General features: G+C 34.6%; 1 protein-coding gene across 3 annotated transcripts in view; it reads left to right on the top strand.

Annotated features, from left to right (window-relative positions):
• The window catches only part of TFEC (transcription factor EC), a gene marked incomplete at its 5' end in the record, with an annotated part of 119,447 nt that extends 112,252 nt beyond the window's left edge, over nucleotides 1–7,195 (top strand). For all 3 annotated transcript variants that reach the window (XM_081958445.1, XM_081958446.1, XM_081958447.1), the window contains 3 exons: nucleotides 1,010–1,085; nucleotides 2,027–2,174; nucleotides 4,785–7,195. In XM_081958445.1, coding sequence (XP_081814571.1) covers nucleotides 1,010–1,085; nucleotides 2,027–2,174; nucleotides 4,785–5,156 — 596 coding nt within the window. In that variant the 3' untranslated portion in view covers nucleotides 5,157–7,195. The remainder of the gene's footprint in view (nucleotides 1–1,009; nucleotides 1,086–2,026; nucleotides 2,175–4,784) is intronic.
• Nucleotides 7,196–25,822: the final 18,627 nt, after the last annotated feature.

Below are 25,822 nucleotides of genomic sequence, written 5' to 3'. Positions count from 1 at the left end.
TAACATTCTATAATAATATAAAGCAAGTGGATGGCTGCATTCAACGAGCAGATATTAATTGTAAAAACGTTGGGTGTGAAAGATCAGATTCACACATGAAGGTCAAATTAAACTGATTTAATCATACAGATCTCTATGCACAGGAATATTCTCACCTGCTAACATTTAAATAAGGATCAACAGAATCAAAGGAGATTGGACTTCTGCTTGTGGCCACATAGAGATTCCAGGCTGATCCCCGTTTTAACTCCACCCTCTGCCCCTCCTTCCTCCACAAGATATTTTACAATCAAAAAGTGGCTCATACTGTTTGTTTAAAAAAAACACTTGTTAAGTAATTAAAAAACTTAAAGTATATTTGTTATGTACTATTGAGCAGGGTTTTTTTTACCCAATTTTCAAGCATGAATCAAGATTTACAATTTGTGAAAGAACAAAGCATACATTTTAAAGATCAAAACTAGACCTTCCTTAAAGTAAACATGGATGAAATTGTAAAGTAAATATTTTCATTCAAATGAAAGCAAACACATGATGGTATTATCACCTCTTTGCAGCCTTTCAAAATAACTTGCCTGATATGATAAAAGCACTGATTCATGAGCACCGATTCACAATTTTAGTTCATTGTCAAATCAAATGAGAATCACAATTTGAACATACAGTCTTAATGTTAGAGGTACACATTGTTATATTTATCTTATACGTTAAATCCCTATAAAAGCTTTGTTAGTTGCATAGTTTAAATGAAGAGTTAGGCGTTCTTTCATTAAAAATAAATATTTTTGTATTTTTTCTTTTTCCCCTTTTAAAATAAGTTGTCTCCAGGATAGTTAAACTAGCTGTTTAATGGTTTTCACAGATAAAACATTTTCAAAATTTACAAAGTAGAAATACTCTGACATTTTGAAATATGGTGTTTTGTAACAAAACAACTGTGTTGCTGTTTGTTAACAAATTATATCTTTTCTGTTATATTCTGCTACTATTAAGATATCTTGTTTTATAGTTGAAAGAAGAAGGAGGTATAACATTAATTATCGGATCAAAGAGCTTGGCACCCTTATTCCAAAGTCTAATGATCCGTGAGTTCACCTGTCATTTTTATCATTGTATTTAGAATTTAAATAAAAATAAAATACAAAAAATGGAGCAGAGTATGAAACAGGAATTTTCAATGTGGTATTTAGTGGGTACATTTTGTCCAAAGTGGCAGATTGCTGGAGTCAATTTTTGTGTCAGTTTATGGATAATTTCAGATTCCAATTTAACTGATAATCTACACATAATATATTGGTCCACACGGTAAGATATTTTTAACATGATACTTGAAATAGCATTCTTATAAGATAAATGACATTTGGGGCTAAGTATCTCCTTATTAACAGTGACAAATCATATTAGCCTAGATATACAAAGCACTTTCATATAGTATTTTATATAAAAGTCTGTTTTAGTTTGTTTTAATCATGCAGGTTTTAAAATATGATATGGAATTGTTCTAAAACTAAACTATGATTTTAGTGTATTATTAACACTGAATATCAAAATTAGATAAAACCTTTTATTCAAATAAGAATAAAAGCATGCTCATTAGAAGATCAGGTGAAAAGACATAAATTTTAAATTATATTCAGAAATGTATGCTTAAATTGTCAGTAATATATGGTTCCTAGTTCATTAATGGAGAGTTCTACACATAGATTTTAATCAGAGTTAATAACAAAAGCATTTTTACTAAAAATATAAAGACTATAAAAATAGAATCATGAATCTGCATTTAGATCTTACACAAAAAAGGCACTTTATTACGTTCTTTTGACACTTATTTTCATTCTGGGATTAATTTTAATATATAAAGGCTTTTTAACTATTCTATTAAAATTTCCATTCTGAAGCAATAATATCTAAGAGTGAATAATGGTCATGTAAATCATTATTTCATATTAATATAAAAGATTTTGTACATTTTTATGAATTTTGCTGACATGCACAATTGTGAAAAGGTTATCATTACTTTCTACAGTGATATGCGCTGGAATAAAGGAACTATTTTAAAGGCATCAGTGGAGTATATCAAGTGGTTACAGAAAGAACAACAGAAAGCTCAAGAATTAGAGCAGAGGCAGAAGAAATTAGAGCAGGCTAATAGAAGACTGTTGCTACGAATTCAGGTTTGTAGAGAAAAATGCTCATTCAAAGCCAATCTCTTCCTTCCTCCATCTTTTGATTTTGCTACAGCTTTTACATGATCAAATTGTATTCAATTATTATAAAACACATACACATAGATCTACACTATAAGGGGGGAATCTATATTACTTGGAGACTTAAGATACATTTTGAATAATGTTTCTTACCTTACTTTACTTTGAGGTACATTGTCCAACATGGAATTAAGCAGCTTATAATTTTCTGGTCACTTCCTATAATAGACTGTGATTGATCTACAGAATTTTTAATTGGGTGAGGTATGCGTACAGGTTCTAGATAGCATTCCTAAATATTGTAAAAGAATTAGTGGGTGAACAGAGGCATTTTTAAGTATTTAGTGCAAGGCAAAATCTATGGGCCTGTTTCATTTTTAGAGGTAAATAGTGCAACCAGAATCAAATGAATAATCTCAGCCACAATAATGCAGACAAGTCCCTGAAATTTTCTTGGAAAGATTTCAGAATTGGTTTGCCATAGCTTACATTAAATTAAAATTAAATAGACATGTATAGGACTGTGTTGTAAGGTATGGTGATCTTAGATAACAGAGTATTAAAGCTCTAGTAAAATTGATAGGACTTCCACGTCTAAGTAACACAGCGCTAAAGAACCCTCTGAAATTACAGGGTTTGAAAATATGTTATCTAGAATATGCATAACATGGTAAATAGATGTTTACTGAAATCAATCATTGTTTCTATAAAAACAATCAAAGTGAAACATGTGAAAATGTGGGCATTTTAAAATTCTGAGAGGCACACAGCGTGCATTGTCCCCCATTTGATTATTTTTGGTCCGTTGAACTCAAGAACCCAGACAGCGGGAATTTGTGGAGAATTTCTAATAGAATATCTATTAGGATCATACTTCAACTGATTAGTTTTTCTGACATGAATTAAAAATGTGATCTTGATCATTTCAAATAATTTAATTTCTTGGGAGATGAACCTAATATGAGTTAAGCCCAGGCAATTGCCTCCATAGTATCACTGCTTCCCCATAATTAAAAAGCCCTGCTAAACAGTTACATTAAGCAACCATTCTTTATTCATACATTAGATCTCCCTCATTTTCCCAGTATCGTATCTGACCTCTGCCTTCTTCAGATGTCACCTGTATCATGGAGGATATTAAGAATTCATTCTACCAGCAGAATTGCATCTGCAAGCAAAATAGGAAGACCATCTCATAATATTTTAGATTATTAAAATATTTATCTGTTAATATTCTAAAATAATTTAAAATTATTAATTTTGTTATCAATCTTTTCATAATATTAATTTTGTTTACTACATTATGCTATTTTAATATTTGTTATGTACACAACAACACAAAGGTTTCCAATCTCAGCTGTCATAAGTAACAAAGGATAAGCCTAGGTATTTAATATTTCTGTAAACTCTGAAGCAAGGGAAGAAAAACCTTTTTGTTTTGCTTTGAAAATTTTGGAGAAAAATTGAATGTTTTTATTTATATAGTTATTTTTAGCACTCTATACAGTAATTTAGTTCAGCACTCATTATGGATAGTTATTCAGATATGACTTTCTTTCTCTTTCTTTCTTTTTTCTTTCTTTTGTTTCTTTTCTTGTTCCTTCTTTCCCTTTACCTCCCTCCCTCTCTCTTTTCATTTTTTCCTTTTCCTTTCTTTCTCTCTTTCTCTTTCGATTGCTAGGATATTAAAGTGAAAATATATTTTGCTGAGAGAACAATTGTAACATTAACTGAATTTATTTTTAAGAAATATTTTACTGCAAATGCATATGCAAAATGCATAGCTTTAAAATGAAGCATTCTTCAATTTTGCTTATTTAAAGAAGCTGATAGGGAAAAAATAATCCTGTAAACAGAAAGAATTGTCAATTTTATATGTGTATTTATGTGTATTCTGGATGCAGAAAGCACTGATTTTCCAGAAAAATTGTGAAGAAGCTCGGATTATTTTCTCCCAAAGGCAATGTATAAAGAATTTTCTTTTTCAGAATCTGAACCTTCCTCTCAACAGTTTTAATTTCTTCTAAGCCTTTATTTTTATCATTCTATTATAAAATAATAATTTAATGATATTGTTTTATGAACTTTTGGAAACATAGTGATTTTTCATTAATATCATTTTTATCATTTTGTATCTTGATTTCCAATCATAGATTAATGTCTTTTGCAACTTGGTCATTTTATATACCATTTTATATATCATTACAAAATAAAGTATTATGAAATATCTCATAATCTGTTTTCCATTTTTCAGAAGAAAAATGCCTTAGAAGATTTTTTTTTATTTCTGATTTTTTGTTCCTGAACTGGAACTGAGGCATTTATATTTGTGCTTGAAACTTAGACTCCCAAATAATACCAAGGCTCCATCAAGGTTTCATCATTATGCCGATTATGTAGTCTTTATACGGCTTTATGAAAACATAAAAAACTAGGCTTGTCACATTAGTATGTTACATTTTACGCATACTGTCAGACTAGATTTCAGAACTGCACCAGAGATACTATTGTGTTGAATGGAATCCCAAAGATTTTTTGTAAATTCCCGCTCTCTAAATATTTTGTTTTCTCACGCAGGAGCTAGAAATACAAGCACATGCCCATGGACTACCCATCATGTCTTCAGTCAGCATGGTTGACTTAGCATCCAGGGTCATGAGACAACAGGCATATCCAGAAGAGAATTCAATAGACTATATTCAACATCTAGCCATGGCTCATGAGCAATATGCTGATGTACATGACCCAGCTGCAGCCTTTTCTGATCCCCTCTCCCATTTTACAGACTTGTCTTTTAGTGCTGCCTTAAAAGAACAGAGACTAGAAGAAATATTATTAGATGATACAATATCGCCACTTGGGATAGACCCTCTTTTATCTTCTGTGTCTCCTGCTGTATCAAAAGGAAGCAGCCGAAGGAGCAGTTGCAGTTCAGGTGATGACGTATAACATTGAAGAACATTCCATAGATAGAATAAAAGGAATTCTCCCTTGTTTTACTGGTGCTATATTTATGTTACTGCTTATTTCAGCACAATCAAGTTGGTTGCTGATAGAATGTGTTTTGGAAAGGATTGAGTATGAAATAAAAAATAAGAAAATGTTCCAACTTTATAGAAAGTAGTAAGATTTTACTCTTAGGCAAGACAGGGGGGGGGCACATTTTCAAGGAGAACACTACTTTTTCATGCACACAGGGCAAATGTTTTGAATGATAGCTTAATTTATTCATTACAAAGTCTCTGAATCATGAAAAGAAGTTTGAGATAACTCTTTGGCCTCTGTGCATGGAAGTTTAATATATAGAAGGCCTACCTTCTATGTAGAAACATGTGTAAAATCTACTTATTTCCATAACTCTCTTGTTTGGAATTGATGACTCAAACCATCAGACATTTTGTATCGTTCTTATTTATTTACCAGGAATGTTGTACATATATTACCTTGCAATTTTATTCCACTATTGTATTGAAGCAGGTTGATGATAGAGAATGTTGGGGTCAAAGGTAGCTATTGCATATTAATCTAAAACTAGAGGGTATGTGTTCTACTAGTTCAATATTACTATAGTTCAAGGATGCTTCAACTATTGAACATGAGAAGTAAGACCCTAAAATAGATATTTAAAGCAGGACCCTAAAATAGATATCTGACAACTTCTAGAAATTATTCTATGTATCATAGTGCATCCATAATAGCTTACAAAGATTCAGGTTCAGAGAATGTACTTCACATCCTGGAATTCTTGACATTGATCATGAAAATATTTCCTACCAATTTAAATTATTTACCAACTAGGCATGAATCCTAGTGGGTCGTAAACCTAACAGCATGGAAAGTGTGCACTAGGGATATAAAACTGTATTGCATGTGGGAAGACTATCTTCACATAATTGGACTGCCTATATTCCCCATAAACAGGCTATCGTGCCCAGCAGTATCACTTGAAGGTGAATTATATGATTACAAATTGGTGTACTTTGTCCCCAGTGCAGTTTGGGGATAAAATCACCCAGTGGTTATGACCAGGTTAGGCCATATAAAGAAAGGCCTAGATTGATGCAGTCTAATACTTAAAGATTGTAAAAGACAGTTATGAATGTTAATTGTTCCAATCATTGAAGAATAGACATTTTATTTGAATGGAGAAATTGTACTACAGAGGTATAGCTTCTGGAAACTATACCCCATTAAAGTCAGGAAACATGTTGTGGAATTCATTGCGAATATTATTTGAAATGAAATATCAATGTTAGGTATGAAAAGGAATAGATGGATAGATAGGAATCAAGGTCAAAGAGATTGAAGAACTCAGAATTTTTGCCACTGGAGCGTTTCATATATACTGTACTACTTAGAAAGTGTCTGTTTATATTACACACACACACACACACACACACACACACACACAATATTTATAAAGATTTACCATCCAAAGGTGAAACTAGTTGACTTTGGGATATTTTTGAAAATTGGCTTAAGGATGTGCTACTGGAAATGCTTTTATAAGAGATGTCCACAAAACATAGATTGATGATGAAAAAAAGAAGTTTAGTAGGCATGGGTTACCTCAATTTTGGCTATATGACACTCTAGAGAATAGCATGAAATTTTGATACAAAAGAAGAAGAAGAAGCATACAACAAAGTAGGACTGCCAAAGAATCTAGGAAATTTCAAAATAACCTTATGCTGAACACTTTCCTAATGAATATATTGAAATTAAATGGATTATATGTCCATTATAAGTTAGATTCTATTGAGGTGCTTGCTATTTTGTTTTTTTTTATCTTGCATTTTCATCTGCAGTATAATTTTATTGATGATGTCACAATATACATGCATTTGTGTTTTAAATCTCAATTTAAATATTTTAACAAAGGAACTTGTATATTTTATGCCTCCCCCCACTTCTAAAAAAATAAATGCGCTTCATGCAAAGAAGACATTAGAGCAATTTGCACAGTTATCTCTCTCTTTCTCTCTCTCTCTCTCTCTCTCCCCCTCAGAGAGCATGAGAGACAGAGAGAAGAGTCAGAGAGAGAGAGAGAGAGAGAGAGAGAGAGAGAGAGAGAGAGAGAGAGAGAGAGAGAACTGTGCAAATTGCTCTAATGTCTTCTTTGCGTGAAGTGCATTTATTTTTTACCAATATTTGAAATATAAGATCAAGTATTGAAAGATCTTTATTGTGTCCTTTATGCAAAGAAAGTAGGATTTGCCTTCTTACCGTGTTCTCATACATGGGGAAGAGGTAGGCCAAATAATTATTTGAGTATTTGTTCAAATATGTTTGGAAAATAACCCAAAAGCTTTCAAAAGAACTTAGTCAAGATTTGGTAATAAATATGTAATTTTCATGTGATGAAGGTCCTAGGAATTTACAACTAAATTACTCATTGGAACAGAAATTTTGGATTTTTTTAATCTCTTTTTTTCTAGTAAGAGATATTCAAAATTCTCTAATTCGTTTAATCGGAATGAACAGTAAAATTAAGAAAAAGAATTGAAATATTGCTCTTATTTAATTAATACAGTAAATGTAGGTACTCATGAGATAAAATACAAATCTAAGCCTTAGGATATCTTAGAGCAGAGATCAGATTCTACAAAAAATGAAAAAATGAAAAAGAAAAAAATGCTACGGCTTTATATCACTGTAATAATTCCATCACTTAAAATTAAGAATATTGTTGTAGATCATTTGATTATAATAGGGCTGTGTTTATAAAAAAAAGATTATTGTAATTTAAAATTATGTGAAGTCTTGTAGATTATTTGAATTTACTCTTATTTGCTGTTACTGTTATAAATAATTGTTATTTTTATAACAATTACTATTTTTAATATTATACAATCACTTGTTTTTAAGCAACTGCATGCAAAAGAATATGCTTTTTTTACCAACTTTGATTCAATCTTTATTAAAGTAGTTTGAATAAATGCTGATATTTTATTTATTTAAAGTATGCAATTACAACATAAGTAAAACAGATCTTTTTATAACTTGCATGAATTCAGAATGGCACTAAGCAATATATAAATAATAATAATAATAATAATAATAATAATAAATTTGGATTTATTAGCCGCTCCCTTTCCAAGTAGGACTCGGGGCGGCGTACAATGGAGCATATAACATGAAACATATATAACAACACCAAACGTACATACATACACAACACACATACATACACGGAGGAGGAAGCAAATTACATCAATAGACAGTTAAAAATCTGCTTTAAAATACCCCAATTGTAAAAACCCAATAAAATTAATATTTAAGAACAATTTAAAAACAGTTTGGAGGAATGGGAAAATTACGATTGCGATTGAGCCAGGCCGGATAATTGAAAGAGGTGGGTCTTCAGCTGTACACGGAAGGAGCGGAGATCGGAAATCATCCTGATGTCACGGGGGAGGTCATTCCATAGGGCTGGGCCCATCACAGAGAAGGCTCTGCTCCTGGGTGTCGCCCCCCGGCACTGTTTGGCGGACGGCACCCGGAGAAGTCCCTCTCTGTGTGAGCGAATTGGTCGTAGGGATGTGTGATATCCAGTGACACAAAATAATAATACCAGTTAAGCATGCTTACTGAAGAGACTATGTTGAACAATAAATACACAATGCCATTCTAAATCATGTTCATGTTGCTATGTACTATGTCCTTAATATAATCCTGTCTTTTTTGTTTTATTCATGTTCTTAAAGTTTTGGAAACAATTTAAAATGCTGTAGCAATTGCTGGTAGGCAAGATGATACTGAATAATTAATAAAGAAGCTGTACCAACCTTTTAAGTATATTAAAACTTCCTCCTCAGACAGTTTAAGAGAAACAGCATATTTTATCTCAGCAAGCAATACCTTGGAAATCATTGATAATTGCACAACATTGTGTCATTCAAAAGATATCCATGTTTCATGAATTTAAGAAAGAATTTTAGCATTTAAAATTCCCAGTACTAAGTGTGTGTTTTTCTGGAATATATTTAAATGATTATGCATATGATAGAATGGTACATTGTGATTAAATAGAGTACAATGTTAGCAATAGCTTTGTAATAGCCTTGCATATTTTAAAAGTCACAGTCTTTAAAAAGGCTATTTAGCATGGCATGTGAGTGTACAAATACTGATTTATTTGCTTTGGACGTATTTAATTATAACTCTTTTAATTATTTTGTTGTACACAGTGGGACTAATTAACACTTGTAATTTAATTAATTTTGAATTTGATGAACTAGAAAAGGAAATTTAACATGGGAGCCGATGATGCAAAAGCTTTAGTATGCTTGAAGTCACAGAATGATCTGTACGTAAGCAGAGTTGGGTCACTCTGTTAATTCAATTAAATAGCATGAGAAAATGGAATCACAATATACAGATTACAAAAACACAGTCTGCTACCTACTTAATTAGAGACAATGACATTAACAAAAAACTTCCAATCAAACTCAGTGTCAGCATCATTTGTATAGAAAGACAACGTCGATTAGAAGCAAACTTGGGGAGATTTGATGCTAATCAGTGTCAAGTCTGCCAGCCAAATCAAGGATGCACCAGTTGTGAAGTATGCCAAGCAATGTTGGTAAATCACTGATACCCATCAACTTAAATATACATCAGTTTCATTAATTGGCAACTACAAGACAAGTGTCGAATGCTCAGGATAGCAAGGATTCTGATACGATCCACCACAATGTGGTTAAGTATATGATTCATGTAATAAGAAAAAGGTGCCTGCAGGCTATTGTTCCTAGCATGGATTAAAATTTGCATATTGCCTCTCCTTATGTCAAAACATCTGGTGTCTGCAAATGCTAACATTTCGTTAAAAAGTTTCATGAGTAAGGAAAAGTAGCCTGGAAATATTGCATGTGACTCATTCAAGCATTATAATTGAATAAGAGGCAGGGTTAGGGAGAGAAAGGCTGATGGAAAACAACTGTATATTATGAGAATTATGGGAGGGTATATATTGTAAAGGGACAGGAACAATGTTCATATTATACAAACATTTTCTTCCAGATGTCATTAAAAATGACAATTATTCTGATTGAAATTAGCTGTGATGCTAGAATGTCACTACTAAGATAATATTAATATATTAATTTCTATCTGGAATGGGAATAAGGAGAATGCTTTTATTCAGCTGACATTCTTAATACAATTTAAAAAAATCTTGCTGTTATTTCCATTGCATATCTTTCTAAACATACATGTGTTCATATATTGTGAGATGGAGTAAAATGAGTGAGCATATTTTAAACATTCTTCTTAGTAATTTGTGTGGTTCCAAGATTGTAACTAGGTATCAGAAGTATTCTAATATTTGCAGGTGTGAGTATATAGCCAACCTTTTCTGAAAGTTCAGGAATGGAGATACCTGGTTAGGGCTTGAAGGGAAGGGTTGTTTTTGTTTTTAGAATCCAAAGGGTATAACTAGATTAAGAAGTTCAAAAAAATATCTTAGAAGAAGACAATAGCAAATCACTTCTATGGTTTTGCCAAGAAAACTGCTTGGATGAATTGAGATGAGATTGAGTCAATATTATCTATGATATTTGTGCCTTACAAAGAAGGCACAAAAGATTTTTGAATGTCTTATTGATAAATATCATACAGGTTTTCAGAAAGTCAAGAAATTCCTACCTCTCTCAATGAGGCTATAAAAGATTCCATTGTATATTTCATATTTACTAACTTACAGACTCTTTTTAAAAAGCAGTGCTGACATGCATTTTACATTTCACATTCAATAAACAATGCTTGTTATATATTTGTAAGTAATCCTAACCAGCTGCAATAAACTATGAAGAAAAAAAAACAAGAAAAAGCCAATAATGCAGTAAATAATATCCCTAACTTATATGCTCAACATGATGTTCCCCAATCTTTCATTTTGAGTCAAACATAGAATGAAATAGTATTGTATGTTCTAGCTCCTTGTGAAATGCAATAAAAGTTTAGAAGTTTAGAGTGAATGAACTGGAAAGGACCTTGGAGGTCTTCTAGTCCAGCCCTCTGTTCAAGCAGGAGAACCTATACTATTTCGGATAAGTGACTGTCTAGAATCTTCTTAAAAATATCCAGCAATGGAGTGTCCACAATTTCTCGAAGCAAAAGAAAAGGGCAAAGCATATATTTTGGGGAACTGTATCCCAATGGGCTTATCAGAGAAGGCATCCTTCTACTTTTTCAGGCTTGGGAGATATTTTAGCAGGCCATCTTTAAATAGGCAAGGCTGGGCCTGATGAAACCTAATGCTGTGTCATTAAAGGTTTTAAAAGCAATAACCAGCATTTGAACTGAACTGAGAAACCCACTGGGATCCATTAGGTGACCTAAGAATTGCTACTGATGCAGTTGTCCTGCCAGCCATTCTGGCCATTGGATTCTGGACAAGCTTTATCTTCTAAATTGTCTTCTGAAGAAAATCAGTGGTCATTTGGCTACCGTAGTACGTTTTGATTCAATATATGTCTAGCCAGAACTACATACAAGTATATTTGATTGGATTAGAGCTCAGTTAAGTTATGGGGAAAAAAACCTTATCTGTACATACATTCCTTCTTGATGTTGTTTTGCATCTGTACAGAGCAGAGTCTGCAAGTATAGTCCTTTTTTCAATGTATTTTTTTGGTAATGTATGAATGCCCAGGATAGGGTTAAATCAGGAGTGTCAAACTCAACTTCATTGAGGGCCGCATCAAGGTTGTGTTTGAACTTTGGGGCCAGGGGGGGCATGACCATGGTAGGTTTGGCCAGCTCAATGTCACTAGTATAAGGGGCTCCTGTGGTGGTCCGAGTGTTCTGCCAGTGAAAATGGGCTCCCAAGCTCCTGTTTTGGCTGTGACTGCCTCTCTGCCAGTGAAAACGGAACTCAGGAGGGCCGCCCTACTAAGCTCCATTTTCACTGGTAGAGGCACTGTGAGCCGTCGTTCCCTGTTTCCAGGGCGGCCCTGCGGGCCAGATCTAAGCACCCAGCAGGCCACATCTGGCCCTAGGTCTTGAGTTTGACACCCCTGGATTAAATTAACTAGCTTGTTCCATTCTTGAGATCAATTTTCCTTGGAAATCAGAAAATCAGTTGCTTCTTGGAGTGAAATGGGTGCCATATAAATTTAAATTTAAATAAATAAGGATAGCAGGAGAAACCATAATGTCTCTATCTCTTGGTGAAGAGATTGGTGAAACTATCTTTGTGCGTGAGTCAGAAAATTCCAAGCAGTTTTCCTCACTCCTGAAAGCAGCAAGACTTCTCTTAAGTAGTTGTCCACAACTATTACTTTCTATACTTCCTAATAAACAAAATCCTAGCATTCTTTCCTTCCTCAGAGGGAAATCTGATTTATCCTAAAGCACTTTTACATTTTTTAAAAATATAAAAATACCAGCTGTTAGAAAAACCCTACACTTTCATACCAACATAAAACAACCACAATAAAGAAATTGGTGAATTGTCTAGCTTCAATCCATTCTATAATATTGATAGTAAATGAAGCTTAAAAATGGAGAAATGTAGTTTGAAGGAAATCTGTAGTCAACGTTTGCTTGAGCTTGAATATTGATCTACACAGAATCCATGCCTTAATATAAAGGATTTAAATGTCTAAAGAATGGATATTTTTTCCAGAACTCAGACAGAAGCTAGAATTGTATGCATGGCCTATTTTTACCAATTTCAGTGTTACAAGCCTATTATCTAACCCATGCTCTTGAAGCTATAACTATTCATAACTTAATTGTGCTGCTCAACTTTTGACAACTGTAGATCAGTGCCCATATATATGTGTGGACACATTGTCAGAAAATTTGTAGCCTTAAGTAAAAAAAAATAATCAATTCTTTTCTATTTACTGTGCAAATTAGGGGACAGCTGAACTTTCTCCAGAGATTCTTAGACAATAGGATTACAGGTCTAGATACGAAGACATTTTGCAAGTAAAATTACATAATTTTAACAATTATCAAAGTTATTTCAGATTCCGAATATGGATGGAGAACCATGAAATAATGCTTTTATAAATATGGCATCTCACAATTAAACCATATGGAAAATTGAATAGAGACAATATTTTTACTAATTATGATTCATTAACAGATCCAGTTAATAACATATATTTTACTCTTGAAAAGCATACTACAATACATGTTTTTGAACATGAAAATGAGACTGGGAAAATGTCATCATCTGAATTCTAAATCCAAAACTTATCCAAAAGTTATTTTTGATGGTATATAAATATCAATTCTACTGGAAAAAAATGTAATTAGTGACTTTTCTAAATAGGTTTTCACTTATGCATTACTAGAGTTTTTCACACAAATACCCTTGTTGACTTTTTCTCCTCTCTTTCTTCTCTGTTTTGCCAGGTTTAATTTTAGTGGTGTCATATTTCCTTACAGTAAAATAAATAAGATGTACATCAGTGAAAATGAGTCATTCTGATATGGAAACTGAAAACATCTCAATGGCTTTTTGATGTCTCCTTCATTTAATATTTACCTGTAGGCATATGTGGATTCCTTCCATTGAGATATCTAGGCACAATTTATGGAATGACACTAACACGGGCATTCTATCTTAAACTCACAAAACTCAGATATTCTCTTAATTTTACTCTAAGGAATTTTAAATTGACTCTGTTAAAGCCAAGGTTATTTGCCTTGGGGATGCCTAATGGAAGGAGCATTATAGCACTGTCCACGAATAGGTATCTTGAGAGATCCAAGTGCATGGTACTTCATTGACAGTTAATAGATTGCACTATTGCTGTAGCAGAGTGATCTCTGAGGCCAAGGGTCATACCTTTCCCTTAATATTTAAATAAAGATACTTGACTAGAGCAGAAAACAGCTTATTGCCGGTTATAGCTCCTGCTCAATTTCCAAAAACCTTTACAAAGTCATGCTAATTCCTGGCCTCTTTAGAATGCACGATAACCTTTCATAAATCTATCTTTTCCAGATGTCCTTGGAAATGACAGTTATAAAACCACAAATGATTTGTAATGCAAAAAAGGGAATGGCAGACTTAGAGATTACTTCTCCATGCACTAAAATGACTGAAGACTGTAACTAACCAAGGTTCAAAATGCATTAATGGGAAGCTGATTAAACTGTTTTTGACTGTCTTAAAGATATTTAAGAGCTACTGTTGTGAAGAGAAAGGAGGGGCTTTGAACCGTTTTTATAAAATTAAGAAGCAGTCTTAGGATCCTGCAGCAGAATTGCTGTGAATCCTGCTAAACAGTTACATACAACAAATGGAATGCTATCTCTTCTCAAGCTCCAAGAATTATTTAAAATGGATTATCTCTTCTGATTTTTTTTCTTTCTGTATATACTGAAATTGATATATCATTCTTGCATAGATTTCAAAGCATTTGCCATTTTCAAATTGAAAAATGCCTTTTTGGTCATGCTGTTACCTCATATATATGGTTATGGATTTTTTTTCCCTTTTAACATAGTAAAACAAAACCTCATTTAGAGGATTTGAAATACAACAAGCAATAGTTAACTTGATGTCATTTGATGTACATTTGTATAATTCTATAATTTATGACTGTCATTTGCATATTGACAAAAATGCAATTAGATCACTTGTATAACTATACAAATCACTTTGTACAAATGAAGTTAAATCTGTCAAATGTATGAATTCGGATTTAAAGAACATTCAAATTTATTAGATAGTTCTTTCCTCAAATTGAGATTCAATCGTGTATACATGTTTGCCCAAATTTTCAAGTTGTACTTTACATAAAATATTTAAAAATCCCTTGATACCCAAAGTGATAAAAATAGGGACTAGGTGTAGTTTGATAGCAGTGTTCCAACATCTAAGGAGCTGCCATAAAGAAGGGGGGGGGGCTCAACCTATTCTCCAAGCATCTGAAGGCAGGACAAGAAGCAATGGATGGAAACTAATCAGTGGAATGATTTGCCTATAGAAGCTCCATCACTTTTAAGAAGGAATTGGACAACAATTTGTCTGAAATGGTATAGGGTTTCCTGCTTGAACAAGGGGTTGGACTAGAAGACCCCCAATGTTCCTTCCAACTCAGTTGTTCTGTTAAAAGAGGAAGTAAAGAATATAAAAAGGGAATTTTTTTGTAGGCAAAAGTATTTTATATTCTTCTGTATATTTTAGAACTGAAAATTAGTGGAGCCACCTAAAAATTATGGTGAAACCCTTTTTTCTCCATCCCACAGTTAAGTAATAAAACTAGGGAAGAGTAGTAGCTGAATGGTAGAACGGGATCTTTTTAGGAGCAAGGCCTGTAGGTTTTCTGTGCAAATTCCTTATTTGCTACTCAAAATGCATAGTATTTGATGAGCAGTGGTCCATTTTTGTGTAAAGAAATATTTTGTGTGTCGTGGTAGAATCAGCACCATCTAGTAGAAGCTTTACATTAGAGCAACAAGCTGTGCTGATATGACTTAAACCAAAGAAACTCAAAGTGCTATTTCTTCTTGAAAATCCTTGCCCATTCAACTAAATCAGCAATATAAGCTTTTGTTATACTCTCTTTTGAAATATGAATAAAGGGAATCTAGAAGACTTGGCATCTGGAAAATTTGAAGTTTTTGTCAAAGCGATGATGGTAGATCGCACCAGGCACTTTATCCCTTTCAAAGCTGTGTATTATGCAATAATGCCCATATAACGCTCCAAGCTTTCATCAAGATATGCAACCATCAGTTGTGGATGTGGTCCGGCCTTCTTTTATTATTCTTTGACTGTCATTTGAATACAATTGGGATTGGAAGACCTTCAGTGAAAACTGAGTTCATTGTTCATCTTTTTAATGGCCTGCCATTGCTGCAATGGTCCACCAAGGATGGGGTAGTAGAAGTGGTCAGCTTTCAGATGCAGGCATCTGGGTGTATATTGTCAACTCTAACAAATTAAAACTGATTTTTTGAGGGTCTTTTAATGACCTGGGGACAAAACCTTTTACCTATCAAATGATGCTGAAGTTACTATCCAACAGACTGATAATGAGTGTGAGTCACTGCTGCTCGCCTGCCAATCGGGTATTTGGTATTCAGTGGCATATTGCAGTGGTAGAATTGGATCTGATGGCACTTCAGGGACATTTTGATACAATTTGCTGTGGGAGAACAGACATCAGCTCTAGAAGACCAGATGGCAGTGGCATTCTTATTTGGAGGTATTGGTTTATTGGCAGCAATAAGGGCAGGATAAACATTTAATTTTTATAATGCTATAAACTTTACTTTTATTTATTTTATTAGCATGATTATTGTTCGAGAAAAGAAAAAAAATTCATTGCCTGTATTTATTTTCTGACCATCATTATTGCCTGTTTCAAGATTATTATTGAAAATAAATTAGTCATATGAGGAAGAAGGTTTTAAAAGGTTTTATCTGCTCTGCATGTCAAATATACTAGGCATGCCATTGCATTGCTATTTTATTGTTTTGATATCCTTTTTAATGGGCACATTACTGAAACATAGTTATTTTCATTCATTTATTGCAAATGATTGGGGAGCAGTGTGGTGAGCTCTCACCTCACAATCAGAAGGATGTGAGTTCAATCCTAGGTAGTGGCAGATATTTCTCTCTCTGGGTGTAAAGAGAAAATATCTGCTGTGAGATGCACATAGGTGTCTGGAATGGCATCAGGCCAGTAAATGCTCAGCTCCATTCAGTCACTATGATTCCATCCTGATGCAAGAAATGACAGGGTTATTAAAAAGGGGGGAAATGCAAACTGGATTGGGCCCATAGAAATGTAGCTGACATATGGCTGGATTCTAGCTGAATCTGCTTTCTGAAACATTCTTATGTGAAATCCTTATGTGAATTTTATAATTAGCTTAAGACATATCTAGCATGAAAAGGCTGATTTAAATTGTTTTGTCAAATATTTTACCCTTAATCTGAACATGTTTTGTCAAATATTTTACCCTTAATCTGAACATGTTCAAATTCATTTTATCATTCTGCTTTACTGTAGTTGTGATACAAATGTACCTTGTGACAGGAAAGTTAAGAAACATTTGCACGTTTATCCTGAGACTAAATGAGGCACAGGAATCCCTGAAATCTCCTGCTAGCAACCAGCACCTTTAGGGCCACATCTTCTCAATATATAAAAACTTGGACTAACCAAAAGGCCAAAAGCAAACCATGATAGGAATAGACTATTAATTCACTGCCTGCAGAAGTCCTATCCTCTTGGCAATTCACCTCGTCTAGTTTTGGAGCTGACAAAGATGTCAAAAGACAAAAATGTCTCTTCTCCTGCACTTCTGTCTTGCTTATCAGTTATGATATTACATCCCTTAGAGTAAAATATTAGATGTGCCCTGCATGCATAGTCTTTATAGGCTTTTTCAAAAAGTTCCCATTTCTTATTTTACCTCAACTTGTCTCTATAGAAGAAGCCCAAAATGGCATCATTAAATTGTAAGATCTATAAAATAATAGAGAAAAATGTTATTCTGCTGAAAAGTGGTTCAAATGCATACAATTATTTTCAGAATGACAATAATAAATAACTGGTCAGCGTTGACTTTACTGACATACATTGTACATATTAATAAATGTTTACAAACTACTTTATTTCACTGCTTTTAAAAAATAGTCTTTTCAGTTAGAGTCCAAGCATAATTAACATTAACCTATTGTATAATAAATAGATTTTCCTTGCAGTGTGCAAATATATGAGAAGGTCAGTTCAAGTGAAAAAGCACTAACAATGAATCGAGGATCTTCAATTTTCTGTCACTTAAAAAGTAATGATTATTAATAACCCCCAAAAGTCAAGAAATAGCATCCTCAGAAACTCATTCTGGATTAACTTGCCTCATAAACCTTTAAAGTGACAGCATTAGCTGATAGAATTTAGAAGACCTGCTGTAGTAAGAGATATTTCTTTTACAGCACATACTTATCAAATCTTTATTTCTCCAATGTTGCTCTCACATTCATCTCTCTCATCTAAACAAATATACTGTTTTATGTCATGTTTTTTCCCCTTGCGGTAGAATATAATACATCCAAGAAAAAAGTCCTCTGTGTTTTTAATTAATATTGAAGGGAGATTTAATGTTTCTATTCCCATCTTCCTTTCTTAAGATACTCAATTCTAATATTGACAAAAGCTTGAAGCTTTCCAAACAACCATATACAAGGCAGCCTCATTGTGTCACATTTCAGAGTGAGGCATCTTTGTGATAGAGAAGACAGCATGATTATTCAGGTTTGAAATATTTTGTTCTTGAAAAACTAGAAGCATATGAGACAAGAATAATGTCTAAAGATAAAGCAGCAACTAAATAAACATGGAGAATAAATATAGATAGATTTCAAATGATGAGTAAATGAAGCAGAGTTACTCTGGTACTGAAAGAACATGAGTTCATTGTAAAAATCAGAAGTCTACCTTGAGTGTTGATGAGGAAGTGTAAGGGTGGCAAATGACAAAATGTGTGTATGTATATGTGTCTCATGTATATGCTGTAACTTAACATATTTATCTTTGACATCAGGATGCAAATATGTAATTTTCATGAAATATCACCATGTACTTCATTATGCTGATGTATGTGGTTTGTAGAGGATGGTGTTTAAAGTACCAGTAACTTTAACTATTGATATCTTCATTCAGAAGATAGACCCGTGGTGGTGAACCTATGGCACATGTGCCACAGGTGGCATCCGGAGCCATATTTCCTGGCACGTGAGCCATCAGTTCCAGCGCTCAGCCTTCTGGAGGGCTGGGGGAAGCCATTTTTGCCCTCCTCAGGCTTCAGGGAAGCCTCCATAGCTGGGGGGAGGGATAAAAACAGGCCCAACAGGCCAACCGGAAGTTTGGAAATGATCCATTTCTGGCTTCTGGAGGGCCTCCGGGGCACTAGGGGAGACCGTTTTTGCCCTCCCCAGGCTTCAGGAAAGCCTCCAGATCCCGGGGAAGGTGAAAACTCCATGCCGCGGGTGGTGGTGGTTTGTGCACACATGCGTGGGATGTGGATCATGCACGCATGCCAGGTGGGTGAGGTGCAATTGAATTGTGGGTTTGGGCACACATGCACGTGCGATAGCACTCCTTTACAAAAAGGTTCGCCATCACTGAGATAGACCAATAGTTTGGGATACATTTGACTGGTTTTTAATAGCACTCATCATTTAACAATTAAAGTCAAATGGTAATATTTGACCTTGAATAAAGTAGCAATAGCCAAATAATTTGCACAATGGTGGAATGGTCAAAAATCGCAAAATCATACTAGATGTCTATGAAAATCTTGTCAGCTGAAAAGTGTCAAGCATTCCACTAAGTCATTGAGCCATAGAAGTATATAATTAATGCAAAACAAAACAACTGTCCAAGCAGAATATAACAGAAACTGACAATAAAAATATTGCCTCTAGAATGACCATCAAAATTATTGCAAAAAGAAATAATTTGTTATCAAGGAAAAGAAATGCTATAAATAATGCAAGCAGCTGCCCCACAGTAGCAGATGTATATTTTACATGGTTACATTACTGCCATCCTATTACTGAGCAACCTGGAGTAGGAAGCACTGTGTTTTAGATTTAAATGAATTTGAAAATAAAATCACACAGTGTGTGATTGTCAAATTTTAAGTAGACTTTCTTGGAATCATATCAAAGCTGAAGCAGATGTATTGAATTTCATTATTGATTCAGAGACTCATATGAGCATGGTGACAGGGTCAGTCCCTTAGCAAAAATTGATAACGCCTTTCCCAAGTGTTCAATATAAATAAGGAAAAAGGAGAGAAGAAAAGATCGTAGCTAACATCTTTGGCTTCTATACATACTATGTTTTTAATAAATCAAACTGTTTTGGGATAGAGTTGTTGAAGTAACATACTAGAGCAGTATTACCTTGAACTTGGCAACTTTAAAGTGTGCAGACATCAATTCCTAGAGTTCCCAAGCCAGTATGAGAGATGACGTTCACACATTAAAGTTGCCAACTTGGAAAAACACTCTACTAGAGGAGTGCTCTAGACTTCAATGCTTTTTCTTAGTCTCTCTCTCAGAAGCAAAGATGGAAAGGGAGGATCTGTGGGACTCAGCTGTAAGTAATGAAAGATTGCTTAGAAAATGCAAGTCTGCCTGCTTTCTACTTCTGCTCCCTATTCACTATTTCAACTGTCATTATAGTTCCCTAGATATTAGTGCTAATTGAGCAGAAAACAAAAAAAGCTATAAGCAGTGTTTCATTCATCATCATTTCTAAGCCCCTGCAGCTATCCTTCTGAAATACGCAAGTTTTTTGCCTAGAGTCATTTTTATGATATATGTCATTTTTATATAATATCCTATTAAAACAAGCTCAAAGTAGAGGAAAGGGAATCACTTCCCTCTTCCAGATTTAAAAATCAGTGTTCCTAATCTTCTGAAATATTGCTGGCTTTTTATCTAGGGTTTCTTCTACAGTCTGTGACACTTCATAACATTCTCACTTTGGAAAATGCACATCCTTTTTGTGGTTGTAATGTAAATGTACAGTAATTTATTAATCTGGAACTTAGCTAGTTTGATCCTAGCTAAGGGACATATTTGCCAGCTGTTTTCATTTAATTATGCCAAGAAAAAAGATTTTCCTTGTATTAAAAAAGTAAAGTTAGCTAGAACAAAAACTCCCCAGTGTGAAAATCTGCTACAGAGAAAGTTATAGTCACTGGTTGATTTCACTTTTTAGCCAAGAGTTTCAATAAGATTCAGATTCAGGCCCAAGTTGAGTTAAAGGGCTTCCAGATCAATCTGGATTGTACTAAACTATATCCCAAATTGCCAATTCAGGATTCAAATAGAATAGTGACACAACTAATTATGGGATATAAAATGCCTCCAATTAAGTCTTCCAGGAAAGTCCTACTATCTCAGCTGTGGTTGTACACATCACTTTCTCATAATAGTACCTGCCCTGTAGATCTCTCCCTTCAGGTTTGGTAGTGCCAAGGTTTATAAGTTTTGGATACCTTTTAAACACAAACCATTTTAAGTTAGTTCAATAGCCATTTCACTCTCTTTTGTCAGAAAAAGAATCTTAATGCTTTCAATGTTAGTTTGTATTTGATTTGCAAACCACTTGAAGACTATTTTCTATGAGAAACAACATAAAATACTTTTAGTAAAGGGACAACTAAAATATATGGAAAATAGATTGAGATTGTTTATACATTAGAATATTTTTAATCAGTTGTATGTTGAATGACATACACTTACTATTGTAGCCAGAAGATGTATGTCCAAGGACATTTTACTTAAAGTAGAGCAGGAGGAATAAATACATAATGAACAGGCACTGCACACAAATATAAGAAGGGGAAAAGAGAGAGAGAGAGAGAGAGAACTTTCTTCTAAAATGTGCTATGACTGTGAGAGCAGGGATGGCCCTAAAGAACACAATATCCCAATCAAGGATAAAGCCACACCCCAACAGCACTGGCAGGATAAGCTACTGTATATAAACAGGGAGCAAACACCACGCTCACTTGATTGATATTAGTTGGTAATGAAACGTCCACAGGTGATATTCAATCTGTTTGGACTGGTTCATCTGAACTGGTAGTGGAAATTGTGGGTGGGCCTGCCCCCCACCTCCTGCCCCCCACCTCCTGCCCCCCAACCCGCCGCACCTGGCTCTATGCCATCCTATTTAGGCATGTTTTCAAGCCAAAGCGCATGCATGGAAGGCCGAGCGCATGTGTGGACAGGCTCACATTTGCGAACCGGTAAGGAAACTAAGTGAATACCACCCATGGAAATGTCTACAAGAAAGGAATCAAACTCTGAGAACTCCAAGGACTCCATAGTTCTGGCCTGAGCTAAAGAGGGCTTTTTTTCCTATTGGAACCACATATGGGTGTCAAATGCTTCAGTATCAAAGAAATTTGCATGTACACAAAACTTTGTCAAGGAACAACTATTTATTATGTATGAATGCTTACAATAGCTTGCCCTGCCCACCGCTGTCAAGTACAAACCTCCAATAAACTGCACAGCTGTATGAAAAACTGCTCAACAAAATGATTGAAAAGTGATAAGCTAATGATCATGGATGCTTACCCCAGACTAAACAATATTATTCCACCCCCCCCATAGTTTACTAGCTACCATCATCTCATCCTTCTGCCCAGATTTCCTTAGGATGAAGACAGCAGAAGCAGAGTTGTGAATGGGAGCTCAGCTCCTCTACTCCCATTCTGTCTCAAATTATCTGAAATGCTTGCTCTGATATTTGTCTTTGGCATTTTGGCTTCATTAAGCGCATCTAAAGCAGCACACATTCAAAAGAGCCCAATCACTCTCTGTGGTATAAATATGACTCAGCTGGCCACACTAGTGTTCTCAGCAGCCCCTCTACCCTAGGCTTCTCTCTGGCCAAATCAGCCCCTTTGTCCAGGCAGAGAATCTCATCTTGCTTCTCAATTTTTAAAAAAATTCATATTGGCAAACATGTCTGAAAGCCGGAGAAGTATGTCAAAAAAGTCAAGATTGTACACTTGAAGGTCTTCCTTTTTTATCTGCACATGTTGCTTTGATTGCATGGTTGCACCAATTCTCTTCTTCCATAAGCCCCTCCCCAGCACTCCTTGAAACAGTGGTACTTAATTTGCAGCCACATTTTCAGTGGGCATTGCTATTTTAGTTCCTATATAAGGAATGAGCCACCATTTGATCTTTGATCAATAACCCTAGAAAGAGTTTGGAATTGTGTTTTTAAACCACAACAGGGAGTATTTCTGCTAATATTAGTTAAAAGAAGAAAGAAGAAAAAGGAATGTCTGCTTTCCCTCAATTGCAAATGCCTTGATTCCTCAAACCAAACCTAGATTCCTCAAACTTATTCCTTTTGAGGGCTTCCCTAAATTCAGCATCTGAATGCAGAGAAATATGTAAAGCAGAACTAAAGAAGCTTAGACCTTGTTCTAGTAAGTATGCTGTAAATTAGTACAATGTAAAAACTATTGGCCAACAAAGCCTGTGTTTAGTGTCAATTTCCATATCAATTTGTCTGATATGGTTCCAGTATTGGCCTTCAGTATTTGATCACCATTTGACTTTTAGATATTTGAATATTATTTCAGGATATAACAAGAAATATTTCACATTTCAATTATTTGGGGTTATTGTGAAATACTCCATATTTTCTAAGCATATGTGTTCTGTCACTTGATTTCCTTATTGGAAAAGAGTTGGGTTTCCTTTAAAAGCTGATCCTTGATAGGAAATAGATTTTCTGGTCCCTGAGTCATTATCTGGCAGATAGTGAGCCTGTATATAGTTGATAATTCCTGATTGAGATAAGGTTGATATTCGGTGTACTGATACTTATATGATTTGCCTCTAAAGGCAACTATTGTCAGCTGGGAATAAAGAATGGGCATAAGGCAAAGGTACTTTAGATAACATTGGAAGCAGAGCAGAGGAATAAAATATTGGGCCAAAGTTCTCACTCTCTTAACAATATTCATTGTGCCCTATAAAGGAGTCTTCAAATGTTTGTGAGGAGCAAGTATGTTCTTGCCAGAGTGGTAGTAACATTCAACTATGAAACTACTTGGTTTTTCAGAGAGAAAAATGTCTTCAATGGTTCCCAACAAGAGAAGGGGATGAACAGTGTTTATGGGAATAAGTTCTTCATGTTCACTACAGGTTATGGCCCTTATACAGTCTTGACTGATCTTGGGAAACTAAACAGAATTGGTCTACTTACATAGTACATGGATGTGAAAACACCAAGAGGTTTTAAGGCTGAGAAGTAAAATGAAAAGAAATATTGGGAAAATGCAATAGCAGCCTAAGTGTTGTCAACAGAGATGTCTGCAGGTTATGGTAAAAAAAGGCAAATTGTTGTCATGTTGGTTGCTGTTAGATACTTCCCCCCTCTATTGCGGTTAAACAATAGAAGTCTCCACTCAGGTCCTCTGTTGCAGGCGGGAACAGAGGAGCACCAGATTGGCTGAGAGGCTGGACAGCTCCCATTTAAAAAGGGGAGCTGGCCGACCATCTCCTCAATGGATGTTTGCACGTACTTCAATAAAGAGCTGTTATCTAACAGGTGCAAAGGAAAGTTTGCCTATTTTTATGTCCATTATCTGCATGATGTACATTAAAAAACATCTGAAGCTTCACTTGTGCCATTTCAGCTGCAACCTTGCCCCCCCCCCCAAACTTGATTGTTAAGGAATCAACATATAATGACCAGGAATCAATCTTTTATACAATAAGATATTGGCTACAATTCCTTTAAAAAATGGCTTAATATCCAAATTATGACAAGTTGACAGAGCTAACTAAGTACATTTCCTTGTTTTTGAGATGAAATATTGTTCTGACTCCATTCTTTTAATTTTCTTTGTACTGTAGTACATGGTAAGTGCCGTATTGTAACTGCATTAAAATAATTTCACTTCAGTATCTAACAAGGATTTAGCTATATGCAAGTTTATAAAATATTTAATAGATGGCACCTTTGATATTTAACTACCCACATTAAAAGGGGAGGTAAGGGGAATCGTGCAATCATTTCTTTTGGAAATGAAATTCCAAGCATGTGAGCTTAAAACAGTTTCAAAATACAAAGCATTTGTTGCATGCAGCATTTGCCACTAGAGGTCTCTCTTGGAACAGCTTTCTTTTGAATTAAAGGAAGACTTCTTTAAATATTTTACTCAAAAGAACAGTTTTAGCTTTTTGATTGGAATTCCTCCCTTTAACTTATGCCAGAGAAAGATATAATGCCTCCTTAACCAGTTCACCTGCTGATGAGTAGATGTTGGCTTGACTGAATGAATCATCTTGGATATTTTAATACACAATGGGTAGACTTTGGCACAGAAGTCTGAGCTTTCACCCTGGTTTTCCAAAGACTGAATATTCTGACCAGATAAAAACAATACAGTAAAAGTGCCTTACTGTTGAGAGACAGGCAGCGTGAGACTTTCAGCTCCACTGAAAATGTTTAAGATTCAACATATACTTAGATCCTGTAATTGCAAGCACAAACCCTTTTTGACTCCTCTTCGAAGAGAAAGGTTGAGTGCATCCTTATGATTTTACTTTACCCATTTTTTTTTTAATAAAAATGAATTGGAAATACTCTATTGAAGGCACACATTTATCTTTTATTAAAAATAGTCATAAGGTTTATTCCATTGGGCAAAGACAGCTGAAAGAATGTAAAGTAGCCAGGATGGTATAAGTCATACTTTATTTCATTGTGAATATGACCAGGTCAAATATGCATAGTAGCAAATCATCATTGCTTAGTCTCTGAAGCTATCTGGACTCATTGAATCCCTCCCCCACACCCCCTGCTAGATTAGGGTTTGGAATTATTTTTCTTAGTCAGCAAATCCTTTTGCAAAGTTTTGGCAGAAACATTGTTTCATTTAGTTTATTTTAATTATCTAGGGGTTTTTAAATACTGTATTTTAATTGTTTTATTTATCAGCCGACCTCCTCCTTGTGTATGTCTCGGTATATGTCTCTGTTATATGTTTGTTTTGTCCACATATTTATTTCATATGTTTCATTGTACGCCGCCCCGAGTCCTTCGGGAGAGGGTGCGGCTAAGAAATAAAAATTT

Source organism: Natrix helvetica (assembly GCF_964273705.1).
Source record: "Natrix helvetica genome assembly, chromosome: 6".
Taxonomy (NCBI): domain Eukaryota; kingdom Metazoa; phylum Chordata; class Lepidosauria; order Squamata; family Natricidae; genus Natrix; species Natrix helvetica.
This window is presented reverse-complemented; position numbering and strand designations above follow the sequence as displayed.